General features: G+C 45.1%; 3 protein-coding genes across 3 annotated transcripts in view; 1 reads left to right on the forward strand and 2 right to left on the reverse strand.

Moving 5' to 3' along the window:
- hey2 (hes-related family bHLH transcription factor with YRPW motif 2) overlaps positions 1 to 131 on the forward strand; it is a 3,617-nt gene extending 3,486 nt beyond the window's left edge. Inside the window, exon 6 of the mRNA XM_035617308.2 lies at positions 1 to 131. This exon is cut by the window's left edge and continues 704 nt beyond it. The gene's annotated coding sequence lies outside the window, so the exon portion shown is untranslated.
- Positions 132 to 1,893: 1,762 nt separating this feature from the next.
- LOC118290004 (lactoylglutathione lyase) lies at positions 1,894 to 6,402 on the reverse strand. The gene is made up of 6 exons (XM_035617323.2): positions 6,240 to 6,402; positions 4,859 to 4,941; positions 4,588 to 4,728; positions 4,012 to 4,079; positions 3,815 to 3,904; positions 1,894 to 2,030 (listed from the first exon to the last, which is right to left on the reverse strand). Exons 1-6 carry the CDS (start codon positions 6,306 to 6,308, stop codon positions 1,936 to 1,938), a joined length of 546 nt encoding a protein of 181 aa, XP_035473216.1. The 5' UTR covers positions 6,309 to 6,402; the 3' UTR covers positions 1,894 to 1,935.
- A 2,805-nt stretch (positions 6,403 to 9,207) lies between these two features.
- LOC118289968 (NLR family CARD domain-containing protein 3) lies at positions 9,208 to 19,169 on the reverse strand. The gene is given in 8 exon segments (XM_035617240.2): positions 9,208 to 9,809; positions 11,006 to 11,646; positions 11,790 to 11,836; positions 12,260 to 12,527; positions 12,530 to 12,699; positions 12,792 to 14,598; positions 16,308 to 16,590; positions 18,741 to 19,169. Coding segments are annotated over 6 exon segments (3,102 nt in total). The 5' UTR covers positions 16,582 to 16,590; positions 18,741 to 19,169; the 3' UTR covers positions 9,208 to 9,809; positions 11,006 to 11,110.
- Between the last annotated feature and the right edge of the window lie 4,161 nt (positions 19,170 to 23,330).

Here is a 23,330-nt window from a genome sequence, read left to right on the forward strand (position 1 = left end):
TGAAAGAAATATCCAGATTTACAGTTTTTAACACGTTTTTCTTCCTGTATGAGATTCTCTCCACTTGATATAAATGGGTTTTTTTTGCTGCAGAGAAATTAAAAAAAGTTCATATTTATTATTGATGTCAATAAGTCTGGGGATTTTCTGCAAATTTAAAAACCAACAAATAAGAACATGAACTTTTGCAAAAACTACATCGAGGAGCCGTTGTCCCTTCATCACCATGAACACACACACTCACACACACACACACACACACACACACACACACACACACACACACACACACACACACACACACACACACTCGGTCTGAAATCACTGCTGCAGCCGTTAAATCCTCCCAGTGAAGAGGATTAAGAGGCCGACAGGCGACAGGTCTGGGAAACGTCTCCGGACGCCGTCCATCCGACGCGGTTCTCACGCCGACCGCCGCTTTGAAGTGACCGGGCGGGAAACTCAGTGACATGAGCCGCTTCATGTAGACGAGAGGAGGAAACACCCAGAGGAGGGACAGAAGGCGACTGAAGGAAGAAACAACTGGTTTATCATTTACACTTTAAACCACGAAGAACCAACTTATTAAAGCTCCAGTGTGTAATATTTAGAAGAACTTACTCTCAGAAACTGAACATATTGTAATAACTCTGTGTTCATATAAGAGTTAAATATAGTTCATGAGGTGGACCGACCTCCGTGTGAGTCTCCATGTTTCTACGTCCTGTTGAATACGTTGTTGAACTAAACGTCCAGAACACGTCGCGTTCACGTGGGATTTTCAGACGCTGACGGAAAATCATCGGTGCGCCACCTTAAAGTGTCCCCTGTCGGTCGCTCAGTTGGCTGCGGTTTGAGACTTTACCACCAGATGGCGCCAAAACATTACAAAAATCACACACTGGGGCTTCAAAGTGTTGAACACCCGTTCTTTTGTGACTTTGACTTTGACCTTCTCGTACACAGAGACTCTGTAGGGGCAAAACGAAACGACAACCATGGCCCAGTTTATATTTGTTTATATTATATTATTTGTAGCATGGCATTTCCGAATTTCCCCATTGTGGGACGAATAAAGGTATATCTTATCTTATTGATATTATTATATTTCTTTCATCCAATAAACTATCATGTTTTGCAGTGTCAACCCCCCGTGACGTCACCCGTTGGTTTGTGAGCTGCAGCGTTGAAGCCTCGAGTTTCACGTTCTGACCGGCGCCATCTTGTTGTGTTTCTTACAACCGGATGTAGCCACGCCCCCAACACATCCGGTGCTTTCTGGTCTATGTGACTGTAACTGAACCACAATGTACAAAATGAACATCATGAGATGACGAAGATTTGAAACTAGAGATTGAACCATAAACGCCTCAGGAAAATGTTTTACTGACGTTATGAATCAAGTGGTGTCCTCATAGAGTCGCCCTCTGCTGGTCAGTACACAGAATACAGGCTTCACACACGCCAGCTTCACTTTATATAAACAGTCTGTGATTCATAAAAAATGATGCAAACTCGGCTTTTGTAGACTAAACTCAAAAGCAGTCGGGTTGAAATATTAAAAATGTATTCAGTTATATTATTATTATGTGCCCAGGTCTGACCCATCTTCTTCTTATTTCCTACATTGCGTGTAAATCAACATAATGAAATTGAAAATCAGGAAGAAAAAAGATCACAGACATGTCAATTCCCCAAAGTTCCCAAACTCCCACTGAAGAGGTTCAGTTCTTTAGAAAACAGATATTATCATTATTCTTTAAAATGATTATTAATGATGAACGACTTCTGTATTCTCTCTACTTCTGCTGACTGGGTCACCGTGACGACGGAGCTCAGAGATCTACAGTATTTCAGATACTGCAGGAGAGTCAGGACAGAGAAGCTGCTTCATTCTTCTTTATATATATTTAATAAAACAGATGTTAGACGACATTAAGGCGACATCAAGGAGACCATGTTGTTACAACTCAGAATCTCGATCCAGTAGCCGTCAGGGTCCTGGATGAAGGCCAGGTCCTTCATCTTGCCTGTGGGAGGAAACACCAGCGTGTTCAGAACCAGAACCAGAACCTCAACATCAAACTGAACCAGAACCAGAACCAGAACCAGAACCAGAACCTCAACATCAACCTGAACCTGAACCTGAACAGAACCTGAACCTGAACCTGAACCAGAACCAGAACCAGAACCTGAACCTGGACCTGAATCAGAACCTGAACCTGAAGCTGAAGCTGAAGCTGAAGCAGAACCAGAAGCAGAACCAGAACCTGAAGCTGAAGCTGAACCAGAACCAGAACCAGAACCTAAACCTGAACCTGAATCAGAACCTGAACCTGAACCTGAAGCTGAAGCTGAACCAGAACCAGAACCAGAACCAGAACCTGAATCAGAACCTGAACCAGAACTTGAACCATAACCAGATCAGAACCTGAACCTGAACCTGAACCAGAACCAGAACCAGAACCTGAAACTCAAACTGAACCAGAAGCAGAACCTTAACCTTAACCTTAACCAGAACTAGAACCAGAACCTCAACATCAACATCAACCTGAACCTGAACCTGAACCAGAACCAGAACCTGAATCAGAACCTGAACCTGAAGCTGAAGCTGAACCAGAACCAGAACCTAAACCTGAACCTGAATCAGAACCTGAACCTGAACCTGAACCTGAAGCTGAACCAGAACCAGAACCAGAACCTGAATCAGAACCTGAACCAGAACTTGAACCATAACCAGATCAGAACCTGAACCTGAACCTGAACCTGAACCAGAACCTGAACCAGAACCAGAACCAGAACCAGAACCTGAAACTCAAACTGAACCAGAAGCAGAACCTTAACCTTAACCTTAACCTTAACCAGAACCAGAACCTGAACCAGAACCTCAACATCAACCTGAACCTGAACCTGAACCTGAACCAGAAACTGAAGCTGAACCAGAACCAGAAGCTGAACCTGAATCAGAACCTGAACCAGAACCTGAACCTGAATCAGAACCTGAACCTGAAGCTGAAGCTGAATCAGAACCTGAACCTGAAGCTGAAGCTGAAGCTGAAGCAGAACCAGAAGCAGAACCAGAACCAGAACCTGAAGCTGAAGCTGAACCAGAACCAGAACCAGAACCTAAACCTGAACCTGAATCAGAACCTGAACCTGAACCTGAACCTGAATCAGAACCTGAACCTGAACCTAAAGCTGAAGCTGAACCAGAACCAGAACCAGAACCTGAATCAGAACCTGAACCAGAACTTGAACCATAACCAGATCAGAACCTGAACCTGAACCTGAACCAGAACCAGAAACAAGAACCAGAACCAGAACCTGAACCAGAACCTGAAACTCAAACTGAACCAGAAGCAGAACCTTAACCTTAACCTTAACCAGAACCAGAACCTTAACCAGAACCAGAACCAGAACCTGAAACTGAACCAGAACCAGAACCTGAAACTGAAACTGAACCAGAACCAGAACCTGAACCAGAACCAGAACCAGAACCAGAACCAGAACCTTAACCAGAACCAGAACCTGAAACTGAACCAGAACCAGAACCTGAACCTGAACCATAACCTGGAGTGTCAACCTGCGGTGTTCATCATCTCTAACCAACAGCTCCATCTGGTGGAGAGTCACATCAGCCACAGACAGTTACAGAAATATGAATAAATCATGTTCGTTGTCAGGTTTCATTTTACAAAAGGATCAAACCTGAGCACAGGTTTAAAAAAACTTTAAACAAAAACAACTTTCAGTGAAGAGAGGACCACAGGAATGTGAGAGGTCAAAGAGTGTGAGCAGAGTGAAGATGACTCACCCGACTTCGGCTTCTTGACGAACGTCGCTCCTTGTTCTTCAAAGAATGTGCAGGCGGCGGACACGTCCGGGACGGAGATTCCAATGTGACCTGCAATGAGACAACAGGTTTTATTTCTATGAAGATATATATATACACACATATGTTCGTATATATGTATGTATTAACACACAATAGTAAAAGGAGGACTTCCTCACCGAACCCTCGCGGCTTGTTGTTCCCGTTGTGGTACGACAGAGTTTTATTGGACTCCGATCCCCAGTTACTGACACAGAGAAGCAACATGCATCTCATTACAACAGGACAAAATTCATATTATATATATATTGTTTTTATAGGAAAACATGTTTGAAGTGTGAAACTGAGAAACACAAATCCTGCCCCCGTCATATGGCCAAATGTATGTGGACACTGATTAAAGCTTGAAGGATCGGACGCTGCGAATAAAGATGGACGACGTGACAAGATCCCAAAAGTGAAGCCGGATCATCACGATCGCCCCCTGGTGTCTGGCTGCAGTACAGGTCATAAGCCCCGCCCCCTGGTGTCTGGCTGCAGTACAGGTCATAAGCCCCGCCCCCCTCCATGTTGGCAGATGGGACGTGGACCAAAGTAAAAATCTCAAATAAAAGTAGACGTTAAATAAATGTTTCCAAAGACGTTGTTGAGTTATTTTCCCTTCACTGGAACCACGACTTAACCAAGGGCGACCCGGGTAGTGTCCGCACACTTTGGCCACAACACGTGCATGTGTGTGTCCGGCGAACACATACTGTGTGAGCTCTATCGTGGCTCGGCGGGAGAACGTCCAGGCCGTCCGCTCTCTGACGTCGCCCGGGATGTCGCACTTGTCCTCGTATCCCAGGAAGTAGAGCGTGAAGCGCATCGAGGGGAAGTCGATCTTCTGCAACAACCTGTGGGAGCAGAGGGGAGTCGAGCGGTCAGCGGATCAGAGGCGACGGACGCGTCCGACCTCGGGATCGACGGCTTCTTTGACGCCATCGTTGAAAAACGCGACGGCTGACAACTGATCCTTGGACTCACGTCAAGCCCAGCACACGAGTGTAGAAGTCCAGGGATCTTGCCGGATCTTTGACCCTCAGCATCGTCTGTTGCATCATGTAGTCCTGCAGCGTTGCCACGGCAACCAGGCGAAGCCAAGTTCATCAAGGTCACACACATTTTCACCAGCGAGCCGTTAAAGGCACCGTGAGAAAAAACACAAAAAGAAGAATCTTAACAAAAATACACAAAACACAATAAGTGAAAGATATTAGCAATTATTGGATTGAATGAAAAGGAAACCGGGAAAGAATAAAGAGCAAACGCTGCTTCTTAACGCTTTCATAACGAAGCAGCAGGTCAGTGATTCATAAATCAACCAGGGCTGCAACCAACCATTATTTTTACTAGGGCCTGGGCGCCTGCTGCAAAGGATTATTATTGTTTTTGTTATTATTATTATTATTTAGATTATTTATATAATTTATATTATTATTATTATTATTATTCTCTGCTCCTATTTTGATGCCAAAAGGGCTCGCTGGCACCCCCTATTACATTTCGAAGTCAAGGCCCCACCTTTAAATTTGATGAACACAATTTGTTCGGCACCTGTGTCATGTGAGGACCAACAAAAAAGCCTCTGGGAGCCACTAGCCCCGCCCAACCGGAGGTCGGCCATTTTGACTTTTTTGCATGAAACATCACAGTGTCATAACTCAACCACATGCGGTCACGTCTTTACCAAATTTTCTACAGCAATGACAACAGTCCCGCCCTCAACACATTTGCATGTCAACATTGAGCGACGGTCATAGCGCCACCTACTGACAACAGAGAGTATGACGTATGACGAGCATGTACGTGGACGCGGGAAGTGAAATCCACGACACGCCTCGACCCGCAGGGCCCGCATGACGCCGCTCGCAGTCTAAAAATCTGCACACTCCGTCACATTCTAGTCATGGATTATTTCTGTGCCTCTATGTTACAGAAGCTGCTGCACTGAGAGTCAAGAATGTGAACCTGCAGGTTTCTGTCCGTCTGCAGCCGACAGGTCTGACTGTGGGTGTGGTCCAATCGTCCTTCCTGTCGTCTTCTCCTCTCAGTTCCTTGACCTCAGTGAAAGACGTCATGTGGTCAAGGAAAGGTGTCAAGGAGGATTCATAGGACTTATGAAAAGAGAATCCAGTGTCCTCTGCTAAAGGAGCTAGGAAAGGAAGCATTGAAGGACCTTTCCCTAAACATTTAGAGAATCTGAACTGCTCTTTTCACGGTGCTGAGGAAACACTTCCGGGTCAGGAAACTGTCCATAAGCAAATTTGACAATTGGACCTCAGCCTGCGTCGCAGTGAAACACATCAGATCCACTGAACCTGATTCAAATCTGTTCAGGAGCAAAGTGAAGATTTAGAAGCGTTACCTTGGTGATGGGGTCTCCTTCTTTACAGGCGGCGGACGCAGCCTCGTCCGACAGACCTTCGCCCTCCATGGCTCACAGGTCACACTGAACCAACACACACACACACACACACACACACACACACACACACCTACACGACTCAGCTTCACCTGGGCCGCGATGCCTTCAGGTGCAGCTCGTAGAGTCGTGTCTCTCCACAGAGTGTGTCAAAGTCACAGTTGTCCTCGTCTGTCCGCTGAGCGAATCACAGACACTCGCGCTGCAAGCTAAGATAAAATGACACTTTAATGTCTATAAGTTTAACCTTTGACCTCAGGTTTGATTGACTTGAATTCTTTAATCCGTAAACCTCCTGTTGTCATATTGTTGTTTTGTTTCATTTCATTGGTGTTTGACTCCTAAACGTCTCACATGTGCAGCTCAGCTGTGACACAAAATACAAGAAGATCTTTCCAGTTTAGATATTTCTGACAGACCTTGAAAGCAGCGGGATGTTTTTTTTCAGCAGCTGCTGCCTTCAGGTGCTTTTTAAAACCACTGTGAAAGACAACGCCCACAACAGACACACACACACACACACACGCACACACACGTTAGGAGTCTGGCAAAACTGAGGAAACAAACAGCAGAAGATTAAAATACAGAGAATCAATTTGGCTGTTTTAAAAACAAAGTTAGTAGTATGAAAATTTTTATTTTCTAAGAAATTAATTAAATATTAAATCGTTTAAAAGATAGTGAGAGTGTGTGTGTGTGTGTGTGTGTGTGTGTGTGACTTGTTCAGGGGGAGAAAAGCAGAAGAAGTTGCAGCTGCTTTTCTTCGCCTGCAGGTCTGAACAGGCAACGAGTCGACAACAGACGACTGAAGCTGCAACTTCTCGTCGCCACATTCTGAACTCGATTTGATCAGTTCTCATATGAGGACAGTGTTTGTCTACAGTGTATATGAGGACAGTGTTTGTCTACAGTGTATATGAGGACAGTGTTTGTCTACAGTGTATATGAGGACAGTGTTTGTCTACAGTGTATATGAGGACAGTGTTTGTCTACAGTGTATATGAGGACAGTGTTTGTCTACAGTGTATATGAGGACAGTGTTTGTCTACAGTGTATATGAGGACAGTGTTCGTCTACAGTTTATATGAGGACAGTGTCTGTCTACAGTGTATATGAGGACAGTGTCTGTCTACAGTGTATATGAGGACAGTGTTTGTCTACAGTATATATGAGGACAGTGTGTTTGTCTACAGTGTATATGAGGACAGTGTTTGTCTACAGTGTATATGAGGACAGTGTGTTTGTCTACAGTGTATATGAGGACAGTGTGTCTGTCTACAGTGTATATGAGGACAGTGTGTTTGTCTACAGTGTATATGAGGACAGTGTTTGTCTACAGTGTATATGAGGACAGTGTTTGTCTACAGTATATATGAAGACAGTGTGTCTGTCTACAGTGTATATGAGGACAGTGTGTCTGTCTACAGTGTATATGAGGACAGTGTGTTTGTCTACAGTGTATATGAGGACAGTGTGTTTGTCTACAGTGTATATGAGGACAGTGTCTGTCTACAGTGTATATGAGGACAGTGTTTGTCTACAGTATATATGAAGACAGTGTGTCTGTCTACAGTGTATATGAGGACAGTGTGTCTGTCTACAGTGTATATGAGGACAGTGTGTTTGTCTACAGTGTATATGAGGACAGTGTTTGTCTACAGTGTATATGAAGACAGTGTGTCTGTCTACAGTATATATGAGGACAGTGTGTCTGTCTACAGTGTATATGAGGACAGTGTGTTTGTCTACAGTGTATATGAGGACAGTGTTTGTCTACAGTGTATATGAGGACAGTGTTTGTCTACAGTGTATATGAGGACAGTGTGTTTGTCTACAGTGTATATGAAGACAGTGTGTTTGTCTACAGTGTATATGAAGACAGTGTGTTTGTCTACAGTGTATATGAGGACAGTGTTTGTCTACAGTGTATATGAGGACAGTGTTTGTCTACAGTGTATATGAGGACAATGTTTGTCTACAGTGTATATGAGGACAGTGTTTGTCTACAGTGTATATGAGGACAAAGTTTGTCTACAGTGTATATGAGGACAATGTTTGTCTACAGTATATATGAGGACAGTGTGTTTGTCTACAGTGTATATGAGGACAGTGTTTTTGTCTACAGTGTATATGAGGACAGTGTTTGTCTACAGTGTATATGAGGACAGTGTTTGTCTCCAGTGTATATGAGGACAATGTTTGTCTACAGTGTATATGAGGACAGTGTTTGTCTACAGTGTATATGAGGACAAAGTTTGTCTACAGTGTATATGAGGACAATGTTTGTCTACAGTATATATGAGGACAGTGTGTTTGTCTACAGTGTATATGAGGACAGTGTTTTTGTCTACAGTGTATATGAGGACAGTGTTTGTCTACAGTGTATATGAGGACAATGTGTTTGTCTACAGTGTATATGAGGACAGTGTTTTTGTCTACAGTGTATATGAGACAGTGTGTCTGTCTACAGTGTATATGAGGACAGTGTGTTTGTCTACAGTGTATATGAGGACAGTGTTTTTGTCTACAGTGTATATGAGGACAGTGTGTTTGTCTACAGTGTATATGAGGACAGTGTGTTTGTCTACAGTGTATATGAGGACAGTGTTTGTCTACAGTGTATATGAGGACAGTGTGTTTGTCTACAGTGTATATGAGGACAGTGTGTTTGTCTACAGTGTATATGAGGACAGTGTGTTTGTCTACAGTGTATATGAGACAGTGTGTCTGTCTACAGTGTATATGAGGACAGTGTTTTTGTCTACAGTGTATATGAGGACAATGTTTGTCTACAGTGTATATGAGGACAGTGTTTGTCTACAGTGTATATGAGGACAGTGTTTTTGTCTACAGTGTATATGAGGACAGTATGTTACTCTACATCGTGAGAACATGAATAAAGCCACAACTGTTTGAAGACATCATCATCTTTTATTAATATTAAACATCAACAACAGTAAAAGCAAAACAGTCATGTCACATAAATCTTGTGGTTTTACTGAATTAATCATAAACTTCTTGATGTCAGCTGTTGTTTCTTTGTGTTAAACTGTATGTTTGTTTAAAATATAAGATTATTGATTATAAGAAAATACACAAATGGTTTACACACATGATTTTGAATTGATGACGTGTTTCTTCTGTTTGTGGTCTCAATGTGTAAAACCTGGTTAAATAAGATCATCTGCTGTGTATCTGTGATTGATGCTGACAGGACTCTTTATGAAGAATCACCTCGACCCAATATCACATACATAAGTTTATTATAATGAATGTTATTAGAGGATCATAACAGGTCTTTACTCAGGGGCTGATAAACATCTCAAACACAGAAGTATTTTTCACACTACAATAGATTTGACCTGAACATTGACTCCGAAACCTTTGAGTGAACTAAACGACATGGATCAACATCAGAAGCTGCTGGACACTGGTCCAATCATGTGAGAGAAGTAAGTGTCAGAGTCGACACAGTGTGAACACAACAAGAGACACTGAGGAACCAGACTCCACCTCCTACAGAGACACAGAGACACTGAGGAACCAGACTCCACCTCCTACAGAGAACACAGAGGAACCAGACTCCACCTCCTACAGAGAACACAGAGGAACCAGACTCCATCTCCTACAGAGACACTGAGGAACCAGACTCCACCTCCTACAGAGAACACAGAGGAACCAGACTCCACCTCCTACAGAGAACACAGAGGAACCAGACTCCACCTCCTACAGAGAACACAGAGGAACCAGACTCCACCTCCTACAGAGACACTGAGGAACCAGACTCCACCTCCTACAGAGAACACAGAGGAACCAGACTCCACCTCCTACAGAGAACACAGAGGAACCAGACTCCACCTCCTACAGAGAACACAGAGACACTGAGGAACCAGACTCCACCTCCTACAGAGAACACAGAGGAACCAGACTCCATCTCCTACAGAGAACACAGAGGAACCAGACTCCACCTCCTACAGAGAACACAGAGGAACCAGACTCCACCTCCTACAGAGAACACAGAGGAACCAGACTCCATCTCCTACAGAGAACACAGAGGAACCAGACTCCACCTCCTACACAGAGGAACCAGACTCCACCTCCTACAGAGAACACAGAGGAACCAGACTCCATCTCCTACAGAGAACACAGAGGAACCAGACTCCACCTCCTACAGAGAACACAGAGGAACCAGACTCCACCTCCTACACAGAACACAGAGGAACCAGACTCCACCTCCTACAGAGAACACAGAGACACTGAGGAACCAGACTCCACCTCCTACAGAGACACAGAGGAACCAGACTCCACCTCCTACAGAGAACACAGAGGAACCAGACTCCACCTCCTACAGAGACACTGAGGAACCAGACTCCACCTCCTACAGAGACACTGAGGAACCAGACTCCACCTCCTACAGAGACACTGAGGAACCAGACTCCACCTCCTACAGAGAACACAGAGGAACCAGACTCCACCTCCTACAGAGAACACAGAGGAACCAGACTCCACCTCCTACAGAGACACTGAGGAACCAGACTCCACCTCCTACAGAGACACAGAGGAACCAGACTCCACCTCCTACAGAGACACTGAGGAACCAGACTCCACTTCCTACAGAGAACACAGAGGAACCAGACTCCACCTCCTACAGAGAACACAGAGGAACCAGACTCCACCTCCTACAGAGACACTGAGGAACCAGACTCCACCTCCTACAGAGAACACAGAGGAACCAGACTCCACCTCCTACAGAGAACACAGAGGAATCAGACTCCACCTCCTACACAGAACACAGAGGAACCAGACTCCACCTCCTACAGAGAACACAGAGACACAGAGGAACCAGACATGTACCAGAACATGAACCCAGGACACAGAGGTTGAGTGAATGTGGTTGTGAAGGTGTGGAGGTGGATCAGTGAGTCGGAGGAGACACTGTAGAAGGACAGAGTCCCAGCAGGACAGTCCACATACACTCCTACTCTCTGAGACATGGAGGACGAGCTGATGGATGTTTCTATGTCATTGTGAATGACAGAGTAACCATGACGATCAGAGCAGCTCAGACTCCAGGACTGATCATTTCTTCCAAACCAACAGTCTCTACTGCCTCCTTTCCTCCTGATTCCTCTGTAACTCACTGATATTTCAACACGTCGTCTCCACTCGACCTCCCAGTAACAACGACCAGTCACATCATCTCTACACATCAGCTGAGACCAGAAGTCAAATCTGTCTGGATGATCAGGATACGACCTTTGCTTTATCAAGCACGTCACCGTCCTGTTGTTGTCAAACAGATTGAGGTTGTTGTTCATTGTGTTTGTGTCCAGTTCCAGTTCACATGAATCTGAGGAGAGAACGAGACACAGCACAGCTTCATCATCTGACTCATCTGATGGTTTATCGATTGATTATTTACTGATATGTTATTTCCTGTAAACCGACAGTGTGAACTTCTGTCATCATCAAACTCTTCAAATCCACACTTACACTTCCTGAGACCTGCTTTCAACCACTGCTCTCCACCATGATCCATCCTGAGGAAGAAACAGGCAGAATGATTTTATATCAATATGAGTCCTGAGGAGGAAGAGGAGGAGACGAGTCCAGACTGAGGAGGAGGAAGAGGAGGAATACAAGATGTGAAGAAGAAGAAGAAGAAGCAGAAGAAAAAGGAACAGAAGCACCTGACTGCTGGGGCTGTAACTATGATGATACGTTCATTTTCATGAAGACAAAAAGTGAATAATGAAACATTAGTTCCAGTTGATCTAGTGATCAGGAACCTATGACTTCATCTATACTGCAACACAATACTGATCCATCCATCTGATCAATGACTTGTCGACTCACTGCTCTGAACACAACGAACAGAAATGAGACGTGTTTGATGATGACGGACCCAAACTGAGAAACAGGAAATAACAGAAAGAGACTGAGTTCTTGTTGTGTGTCTATACCTGAGAGTCTCCAGTCTCCAGTGAGGATCCTCCAGTGCAGCAGACAGTTTCTCCCCTAAGACTCCTAGATGATTGTAGCTCAGGTCCAGCTCTCTCAGATGGGAGGGGTTAGAGCTCAGAGCTGAGGCCAGAGAAGCACAACCTTCCTCTGTGACCAGACAACCTGACAGACTGAAATCAACAAAACCACAACACTGGAGGTCATCTGAGTCTCCATTGACGCCCACCAGGAAGTAAGGAAGCATTTCAAACTGTTGATTTCTGACCAGAGAGTTTCCAGTTGACAGTTTGGACTCGTCAGTCCAGCAGACAGCAGCTTCACTCCTGAATCCTGCAGGTTGTTGTGACTCAGGTCCAGGTCTCTCAGACTGGACGACTGGGAGCTGAGGACTGAGGACAGAGCTTCACAGCTTCTCTCTGTCAGGTTACAACCACTCAGCCTGAAGAAGAGTTAGTGATGAGAACATGTTTTAGTTCTGACAAAGTAAAATAATAGTAAATTGATGCAACATCATTTTCTTGGTCCACCTACAGAGCTCTGTTGGAGGCTTTGACCACCGGCAGCAGCCTCAGAAGAGCCTCCTCTGAAGCAGAGTATTTCTTCAGGTCAAAGACATCCACATCTTTTCCTGATGACAGTAAGATGAAGACCAGAGTTGACCATTGAGCAGGAGACAGTTTCTGTGTGGACAGATGTCCTGATCTCAGGAACTGTTGGATCTCCTCCTCTAGAGAACGATCGTTCAGTTCATTCAGACAGTGGAACAGGTTGATGCTTCTCTCTGGAGACAGATCCTCATTGAGCTTCTTCTTGATGTACTGAACTGTTTCCTGATTGGTCTGTGAGCTACTTCCTGTGTGTGTCAACAGGCCTCGGAGGAGAGTCTGATTGGTCTGCAGGGAAAGACCTAGGAGGAAGCGGAGGAACAAGTCCAGGTGTCCATTTGGACTCTGTAAGGCCTCGTCCACAGCACTCTGGTGGAAATGAGTCAGCGAAGCTATTTTTTTTAAGATAGAACACAACAAGGATGTTGACGGTTCTTTTGACATCAGATTGAGTCCAGACTCAATGAAGGTCTGATGGACATGAAGAGCAGCCAGAAACTCCTGAACACTCAGGTGGACGAAGCAGAAAACCTTGTCCTGGTACAGGCCTTGCTCCTCTTTAAAGATCTCTGTGAACACTCCTGAGTAAACTGAGGCTGCTCTGATATCGATACCACACTCTGTCAGGTCTGATTCATAAAAGATCAGGTTTCCTTTCTGCAGCTGCTCAAAAGCCAGTTTTCCCAGAGACTCGATCATCTTCTTGCTCTCTGGACTCCAGTGTGGATCTGTCTCAGACCCTCCATCGTACTTGAGCTTCTTCAGTTTGGCCTGAACCACCAGGAAGTGGATGTACATCTCAGTCAGGGTCTTGGGCAGCTCTCCTCCCTCTCTGGTCTTCAACATGTTCTCCAGAACTATAGCAGTGATCCAGCAGAAGACTGGGATGTGGCACATGATGTGGAGGCTTCGTGAAGTCTTGATGTGGGAGATGATCCTGTCGGCCTTCTCCTCATCATCTCTGAACTTCTTCCTGAAGTAGTCCTTCTTCTGTGTGTCAGTGAAGCCTCTGACCTCTGTCACCATGTCAACACACTCAGGAGGGATCTGATTGGCTGCTGCAGGTCGTGTGGTTATCCAGAGGCGAGCAGACGGCAGCAGTTTCCCCCTGATGAGGTTTGTCAGCAGCACGTCCACTGAGGTGGAGGCTGTAGCATCAGTCAGGATCTCAGTGCTGTTGAAGTCCAGAGGAGGTCGACACTCGTCCAGACCGTCAAAGATGAACACGACCTGGAACTCTTCAAACCTGCAGATTCCTGCTTCTTTGGTCTCAGGAAAGAAGAGATGGACGAGTTCCACCAAGCTGAACCTTTTCTCTTTCAGCACATTCAGCTCTCTGAAAGTGAATGGGAACATGAGCTGGACTTCCTGGTTGGTTTTGTCTTCAGCCCAGTCCAGAGTGAACTTCTGTGTTAAGACTGTTTTCCCGATGCCAGCCACTCCCTTTGTCATCACTCTTCTGATTGGTTGGTCTCTTCCAGGTGAGGCTTTAAAGAGGTCTTCTTGTCTGATGGTTGTTTCTGGTCTGTCTCGTTTCCAGGAAGCTGTTTCAATCTGTCTGACCTCATGTTCATCGTTGACCTCTCCAGTCCCTCCCTCTGTGATGTAGAGATCTGTGTAGATCTGATTCAGGAGCGTCTGGTTTCCTGCTTTAGCGATTCCCTCAAACACAAACTGGAACTTCTCCTTCAGGTTGGACTTAAGTTTCTGTTGACAAACAGTGTCCTGAGTGTCTGAATGGACAAACAACAAATAAGATCAATGAAAAAAATTTTTTTTTCAACATTTCATAATGTTGCTCCTCTGTCAGACCTGGTTCCAGTTTAAAGTCTCTGAAATCATTCTGGATCTGAACCGTCAGCTGGTTCTTATAAAGTGACTCTACCAGGACCTACAGCCCAGATAACACAGCTTCCAGCGTCACCGTGGTAACCAAACCTCTCTACCCTGTTAAGGTGGCGGTCTTCCTTGATATCAGGAGGGTAATCGATATCTGTCATTTCTACTATGTTGTCATTATCATATAAATTACCTCATCATAGTCTTAAAGCTCCCACATTTTACACCTTTCCAACACGTTTATATTTGATCTCTGAGGTCCCCAAAACATGTCTTTGAAGTCTCCTCCTTAAAATACCCCTCAGGTTCCACATTCTGTGATCCTGTAAACCCTCTATTTCAGCCCTTCTCTGAGCGAGCTGTTTCTGTCTCTGTAGCTTTAATGCAAATGAGCTTTGGCTGGTTTCACCCCCCTCAGGAAGTGGGTGTGTCCTAGTCTTTCCGGGGCCTCGCCCCTTTGTTTCCACTGAGTGAACACACAGACACGGCTGGTCCGAGACTAATTATAAAATCAAATGAATCCACTGGGTCTTCAGATCCTCAGATGTGGGGAGAATATGGACACTTTTGTGTCACAAACAACAGAGCGACAAATAATTCATAATGATACAAATCTGAAATATATATATAATATATATTTTTAATTAAAAAAATTCCATTACTGAATCAACAACGAAAATAAGGTGTCAAGCAAACAGCTCGAAGCTAAAAACACATATCACAAATGAATCTGTTTGATAACCACATTTGAAGGATCATTTCAAATAATGTGTTTATTAGTCCATATATTGATTTTGGAATTTGTTACTTTCCAATACAGGGCAGTGTCTGACAAGCTATTTGAGAATTTTAGTTTATTGCCACAGTTCAACGCAGACACTAAAAGGCTGTTTCTGTTTTCTACTAAAATCTCTTTGGTTGATTTCTCTGCGTCGTCCAACAGGGTTTCTTTTTTCACAGTAGCAGTATTCATGTTGACATTGACTTTTCAAATAAATGTATTTGATTTGGATCCTTGGAAGTGTTTATTGTTCATTTTGTATAATATTCATCATGATGCATATTTTAAGCAGTTGTCTGTAGCCACAGGACAATGACGTTCTAATGTTAATTGCATTGAAGGCTAAAAGTTTTGATCTTATTTAAACTACTAAATAGATTTATTTTATTATCGACTGTGCCTGTTTACAGTAAACAGTGAGAAGTTAAAGTAACACCCTGAACACAATGTTATTCTAAATAGTCACAGAAATATGCTGCATTTAATTTGTTTTATGTATTTGGCCTGGAAATCATTTAACACTACAGATAATGTAGAATTACAGTGTATATATATATATACTGGCCAATATATATATATATATATATATATTGGCCAGGTTGAGGTCCGATATGACATCACGCGGGGCAGAGATCTGAACGGCTGGTTTGAGCATGTTTTGTGAAAGGTGGAGCAAGAAAATGAGAGAGGATGGACACATATTCATGGTAGAAAACCATAAAAAGTGTATTGTGCATAATATGGAACCTTTCACATGACGTGGGATGCATGACGCCTCATGTAAACTTTATATTTTGTCATATCCACTGTTAAATGACTGACCTGCAGGTTCTGTGGTGGTGTTTGATAATCTCTCCACAAGGTTATTCATACCCATCTCCTTTAAAACCACTGAGGCCACATTAAATGTGTTTATATTGTAGGTTTCCATCATCTGATTCACTGTCTCCATCCGGTCTGCGTTCTCCAGTCGACTCTTTTTGATTGGGGGGAAGTCGTTCAAGACCTCAGGCTGCAGGTGCCACTGGAATGACTTCAACTCCTTGTCTGTCAAATCCTCCAAAATTCCTAAGAGGACCTTTTTATGTGTTTTCATCTTTTCTCCCTGCCAAGATAAAAAATATAGATTGGGGATGTATTCAGTGAAATACAGTGACGTACTTTAATAATCATACAGCAGAATGTGCTGAATATTGCACTGACCAGCACATTCCAAGACTTTTGATCAAAAAGGAAAACTGCGGTAGGAGTGTGGTGAATGTTTGAAACATTATGGTTCTCAACTGAAAGAGTGAAGAGCCTGAGACATGAGGTTATTATTCATCTTTTCTTCATATCATGTTTCTACAGGTGTTAGAAGCTGTGTCCCAACTCAGGCTCCGCCTTCTTTGGAGGCTACATTTGAAGACTGATTCTGTCACAGAAGGATCCAAGCTCAAACTATTCCTGGACTCACTGCAAACCAGTGACGAACACTGAACTGTGGGCAACTGCAGCTCCGTTGCTAGGCGACAGCGGCAGGAAATAACAAGCTAGCGATTGGAAATATAGAAAAACTGCTGTAGACCAGACCTTCTCATTTTGGTTCCGTCGTTGCTCAACATGCGGCTGACGAACGTGGTCGGCCTCCGTCGGCTGCGTGGCCACGGTCATTGAATTAGGACGTGGTCCATGTTTTGTTTTCTACTTCCCTTCCTTCCTTCCCTTGTAACCCTTCTTGACCAGTATAAATCCACAAAACTAATTTAGTACCAATAAAAGGGGCGGGACTAAGAATCGATTCACGAAGCCTCGCAATTCTTCTTTTTTTAAATGATTTTATTGTCACCATGGTTATCCCTGAACTATTTACACAGAGGTAGTATAATAACAGCTAGCAGCTAACAGTTAGCTGTGGAGCTAGCCCGTTAGCCTGTAAGCGTCTGCAAGTTGTTAGCTTGTTCACAGAGAAAAAATCTCATGCTTAATATCGACGTTTAACAGTTTAACTATCTGTTAACTGTAGTCAGTAAATAAAACTGACTGACGTGATGTTCATTGTTTTTACAAATATCACTCATGAGCTGTATGATTCAACTTTTCCTCACGATCTGATATAAAAACATGAGCAAAACTTGCAGTGAATCATAATATCCAGTAACAATACATGTGAAGTGTGGTGACAGGATTGAATCAGGAGATGAGCGTATCGTCAAATAAACAACCCATCAAATCTGTTTTAAATCTTTGGTATATTACTTCACCACAATGTCTTTTCAGTTATCACCACAGAGTCTGTTCCACAGACCTGGTGTTCAAAGATTTGATCCAGTGACCACAAAGAGTTTTTCCTTTCAAATTCCCAAAGTGAGTTTTTCTGCGACGTAATGAACCAAACAGTGAAGCAGCTGCTGTTTCCATCAGACACGGAGCAGATTCACCGGTGGAGGGTTTGAAGCCTCTGGGACAGTTTGGACAGAATCTGTGGGAGCGGGGGCCTGTTCCAGGAAGCAGGTTTTGTTAAAAACCCTGAAAAGAGGGAAACTCTGGGTTTTCCGTTCCAGAAAGCGAGTGAACTTAAACTGTAGGCCAGTTACCATGGTAGCTGATGCTGTGAACCCAACCTGTTCGCTGGCAGGTTTTTCTTAATGCAGTTTCTCCTTAAATCCTCCCCTTTCCTGAACCTGACCTATCTGTGTCCTTTTCTCGTCAACCAGATCCATATGGAAGCAGAATAAATTCAGTCGTATCTCCAACTCTAACCCGTGACGCAGGAGGACCATGTTTTCGCCTCGGTGACTCGTAGTATCGGAGCTCCATTGACGATGGCTTTTTAAATTCGCAGGGCACACGCGTGACTCCGCGTGAAAATAATCAGAGTTGATCTAACTAACTCAGAACTGATGTTCTGGAACTGGAAACTCTGAGTTTCCATCTGAGAGTAGATCAAGTCACAGTTCAGGTTTGAGTTCAAAGTTTTTTAAACCTGCTTCCTGGAACAGGCCCCAGGACTCCAGTGAAGTCAAGTATCCGCCACATCGATCCAAACTGTTTGACTCGTTCTGACACACCTACATTTTTATGATCCCGTGGTCTCACATTGTAATCTCACCTGTTGATTCTACCTGTGAGCCACTGATATGAACACTAGTCATCCTCAGGTCATCGTCCTTTAACTCTCAACATGTTTCTGTCCACATGTTGAATCGACCATGAAGCTTGGACAAACAGTTCTACAGTCCGACAGTGACACAGCTTCTCACCTGCTGAACTCACCTGAGCTCCACTCGATGACACTTTCCTCCTTCGTGTGGAGAAGAAGCTGCTCGTCGTCCGTCCTCAGTCCTGGAGTCTGAGTTTGATCCCAGGACGAGTCACATCCTAATGACTTCAAGTATGAAAAAATTATAATCTGAGTGACGTCATAACCGGTCCAACCTGCGGCACAAACCCGAGTCTATACCGAGTATAGTCGACGTCGTAACGCTGCTCATTACCGAACACGTATTAGTAGTGATGTTTCTCACTCACACTTTGTTTAGAACAGGAAGCCCTTGATTGCTCTCTTTTTTTTTTTGCTCTGTTGAAATCTCGCGGTAATGTTTTGTGTCACTTCCGGTTGTTGTCGCTTCTGTGAACTGTGTTTATCCACCTCCTCCTCGTCTCTCTTCAACACTGCGGTTTCCTCTAACTATTGAGAAACGATCTGCTCCACTCTCCCTTGTTTGGTCTAAACACTCACAGCTCTCTTCCTCTTCCTCTTTCAGCGACTCGCTCGCTAACTCACAGCTCTTATCTGCGCTCCTCGCCGTAGCTTAGCTAGTTAGCTTTAGCAGCTAACAATGGCTTCTTCCTCTCCTGCTGTCTCCTGCTCTGTCTGCTCCATGTTTAGTTTCTCCTCCGCCTCCTTTAGCGACAGTGATACTTGTAGTAAGTGTAGTTTGTTTGCTCGGATGGAGGCGAGGCTCAGTCTGGTAGAAGCGCGACTCTGCACCGTGGAGAGTAAGTCGTTAGCTGAGACTGTTAGCCAGTCGCCGCTAGCCGGTGCTAGCCGCTCCAGTGTAGCTTCTTTAGCTCCTTCAGCTCCCGAGCACCCGGAGGACAGGGCGGCTGGTGACTGTCCGCAATAAGAGGCATAGTCCTAAACTGAAGCCCACGGTTCACCACCAACCACTTCACGTTTCTAATAAATTCTCCCCTTGACACACCCGCTGAGGAAACAACTCTGATCATTGGTGACTCTGTCAGTCTGTATCCCAGGGGCCACAGTCTGTATCCCAGGGGCCACAGTCTGTATCCCAGGGCCCACAGTCTGTATCCCAGGGGCCGGAGTCTGTATCCCAGTGACCACAGTCTGTATCCCAGGGGCCGGAGTCTGTATCCCAGGGGCCACAGTCTGTATCCCAGTGACCACAGTCTGTATCCCAGGGGCCGGAGTCTGTATCCCTGGGGCCACAGTCTGTATCCCAGGGGCCACAGTCTGTATCCCAGCGACCACATTCTGTATCCCAGGGGCCACAGTCTGTATCCCAGTGACCACAGTCTGTATCCCAGGGGCCGGAGTCTGTATCCCTGGGGCCACAGTCTGTATCCCAGGGGCCACAGTCTGTATCCCAGGTGCCAGAGTCTGTATCCCAGCGACCACAGTCTGTATCCCAGGGGCCAGAGTCTGTATCCCAGGGGCCACAGTCTGTATCCCAGGGGCCACAGTCTGTATCCCAGCGACCACAGTCTGTATCCCAGGGGCCAGAGTCTGTATCCCTGGGGCCACAGTCTGTATCCCAGGGGCCACAGTCTGTATCCCAGGTGCCAGAGTCTGTATCCCAGCGACCACAGTCTGTATCCCAGGGGCCAGAGTCTGTATCCCAGCGACCACAGTCTGTATCCCAGCGACCACAGTCTGTATCCCAGGGGCCACAGTCTGTATCCCAGGTGCCAGAGTCTGTATCCCAGCGACCACAGTCTGTATCCCAGGGGCCAGAGTCTGTATCCCAGCGACCACAGTCTGTATCCCAGCGGCCACAGTCTGTATCCCAGGGGCCACAGTCTGTATCCCAGGGGCCACAGTCTGTATCCATCTCACAGAGAACAAAGGTCATAGAACTTTTTTATTATCAAGTGTGACACAACTGAGAAACATCACAAATAGATTAATGTAGGAATAAACAACAATCACCTCCTTTAGACAGCGAGTCAAAGTTTTACTTGTGGGATTGTCCAGAGGGAAATATGGACAGTTTACGGAAATGTATTTTTTCAAACCCTAAACCAAACCTAGATTTCCACCTCGTGTTGGACTTAGATGAGTGTGTAGGGTTCAAAGATATTTACAACTAATCTTCAGGGGAAGATAAATATCTGTATGACGCTTCTACTGCAGTTAGCATGCTAAGCAGCTAACGCGTCACATTCGCACACGTCAAACGCAATAACTCGACCCATGGATATAGTTTGGGAGAATCTCAACGCGAGTTGTCTTTCGCGACACCGCGTCTCGTGAACAGGTCGACTGGCGAGTGACTCAAATGTGATGTCGTTAGATGGTGAGACCTGAAGATGCAGCTCTTCCCAGAGAGTGTTTCATGAAGTCTTGTCTGCAAAGCACAATGAAGACTGAAACTTTAACATGTTTCAGTCCGGACCTGGTGGACAAGCGCAGCCGGAAACAAGTGGGGATGACATCTGCTGTTTGATGCCTCTGAAATGTGTTCTTGTCTTGTTTTAGTGGCAACAGTTATTAAAATGAAGACTGTCCATACTGTCTTCACTCCCATGACAACTCAGTCCACCTTCAATCAGTCTGAAAGACTTCCTGAAACTCTGCACCACCTGGACGAAGTAAGAATCAAACTTTTCCGAGCAAACTGTATAAATCGTTGAATTCTAAAGTGGCACATTTGTATGGGTGTCGAGTTCCCCTGGGGGAAATGCAGCTCGGTGTTCAGTGACGGTCGCTCATGAATATGTTTCTGCTCCGCAACCTGCAAAAACAACCACATCCTGACTCAGTGAGCGGATGGGGAGTGAATCAGCTCGGCATCAGGGCAGAGGAGCGAGCACATTTTCAATTTTCATGATATGAACAAGATGGACTTTGGCGTCAGACCACTTTGAGGCTCCAACTCGCCTCAACCGCCGTCAAATGTCCAACAGGCTGAAGGTTCTCAAGTCTCGAGACGAGGAAATCAACCAGAACCTAATTGGTGCCAGCGCCTGCTGAGCCTCCACCCGCCTCCATCGAATTCTCCTCCCAACCAGTAACAGGCCGACGCTCCGAGCTGTGGTTGGATCCATCATTACCATAGATTAACTCCTCACATTAACAGATGACTCGCTCTCGTGTGCAACATGCTGCTCACGTCTTTTATCTCAGAGCGACAGACGCAGGAGGGGGCAGCGGGAAACAAGCTAAATACAGAGCAGCACTTTGATTACACCACTTAATGTAGGCACAGGGAACATTGGTGCTGAAAATAAGTCGTGTTTTCCCCGAGAATTAATTGTCTGCTTAAAATTAATACAGTCAGTTTTGTAAATCCATTCTGACCTATATAACTAAACATATATATATATATATATATATATATGTGGGCGTCTCAGTTCTAATATGCAATTAACAACAGGCCCAAACACGAACATTTCAGTCAGAAAGTTTTAACATCCACTTTCCAACTTATCAAAAGTTAGACGGTCAATTCCAGTTGATAGTCGGCACTTCACGGAAGTGAGACAGGGGGACGTGTCCTTCGTCGGCTGCAGTTGAAGACTTCTTCCATCGACAGCAGCCAACGGATGCATCGTTCCACTCCAGAGCAACGGATCCGTCTCGGACCAACCTATCGCAGGACTCATCGAGGCTAACGAGCTAGCTACGCAACCGGCTGAGCTGCAGTATAAGTGCAGCAGCTCAAAGTAGCCAACGATGCAACGATAAGAGCGAAAGGGCCGGTGATGTAAATCCTCCGCAGACCAGACCGTCTCATTTGGTTCGGCCTTCGCCGGTGAGGAGACGGGTGTGATTCAGTTGTGGTACAAGAGACGGTTGTACAAGTAGGGGTAGAGACTGAAAACTTCCTTGTGATCAATGATCTACAAGTAATGTGAACATGGAGGGGGCATGATGAGAGATTGAGGGAAAACCAATCCCACAGAACCGTTTCTATTCCAAATCTGTCAATTGGGAAACTCAGACACAGATTTTTGAAATAGTGTATAGGTGAAAACATACCGAGACTCCTGAACAGTTAAAGTTGTTTCCCTCCAGACACATCTCTCACCCAGAACATCCCCTCAGGCCTCTGGACATCCTGAGGACGACAGGATGATGACGACGTCGGCCATGTTGCTCGACTGCTGCAGCTGTGACATCGACTCAGATAAGTGGCGGTTAATAGATTGAAAAATGGCAGATAAAAACTTTCCTGTGGCTTCAGTTGGATGGTGAGAACAGAGAGAGAGAGAGATGTTAATAAGAACCAGCGTGAAATGCCTGATTGTCGCTCCAGGGTGTTTTCAGAAACAACCCTCGCCGCGTTGCGTCTCGTTACGACTCGTAGTCGCCACAGAGGCATTGAGCCGCGTCACTGCAGGCTCTCATTAAACTGATCAGATGCAGGCACAAGGCCGAGAAACAGAGGCAGAGAGGAGACGGAGACTGAGGGGGAAGCTTCATGTTTCCTAATAAGTTGCTTGAAGATCGATTTAAAGAAAAGTGAGAAACCAGTTCAGTGTCTGGTGACGTGGGTCCAACAACGCGATCCCCAGACGGATCATTCTGCTTTCTGCTCTGCAACGTTTGTCCAGTTATTGTTGTTCGTAGCTGAGCTACAGAGGCACGACTCCGGGTTCATCCGTCCAGACCCACAT

This window comes from Scophthalmus maximus, chromosome 18 (assembly GCF_022379125.1).
Source record: "Scophthalmus maximus strain ysfricsl-2021 chromosome 18, ASM2237912v1, whole genome shotgun sequence".
NCBI classification, from domain to species: domain Eukaryota; kingdom Metazoa; phylum Chordata; class Actinopteri; order Pleuronectiformes; family Scophthalmidae; genus Scophthalmus; species Scophthalmus maximus.

Bases quoted from the DNA above. Each gene is read 5' to 3' on its own strand.
- LOC118290004 (XM_035617323.2), bottom strand. From the start codon at position 6,308: ATGGAGGGCGAAGGTCTGTCGGACGAGGCTGCGTCCGCCGCCTGTAAA. The intron at 4,942-6,239 runs GTAACGCTTCTA...GCAACGCTGCAG, and splicing joins AAGGAGACCCCATCACCAAG to GACTACATGATGCAACAGAC. The intron at 2,031-3,814 runs GTGAGTCATCTT...TTCCTCCCACAG, and splicing joins CGTCAAGAAGCCGAAGTCGG to GCAAGATGAAGGACCTGGCC.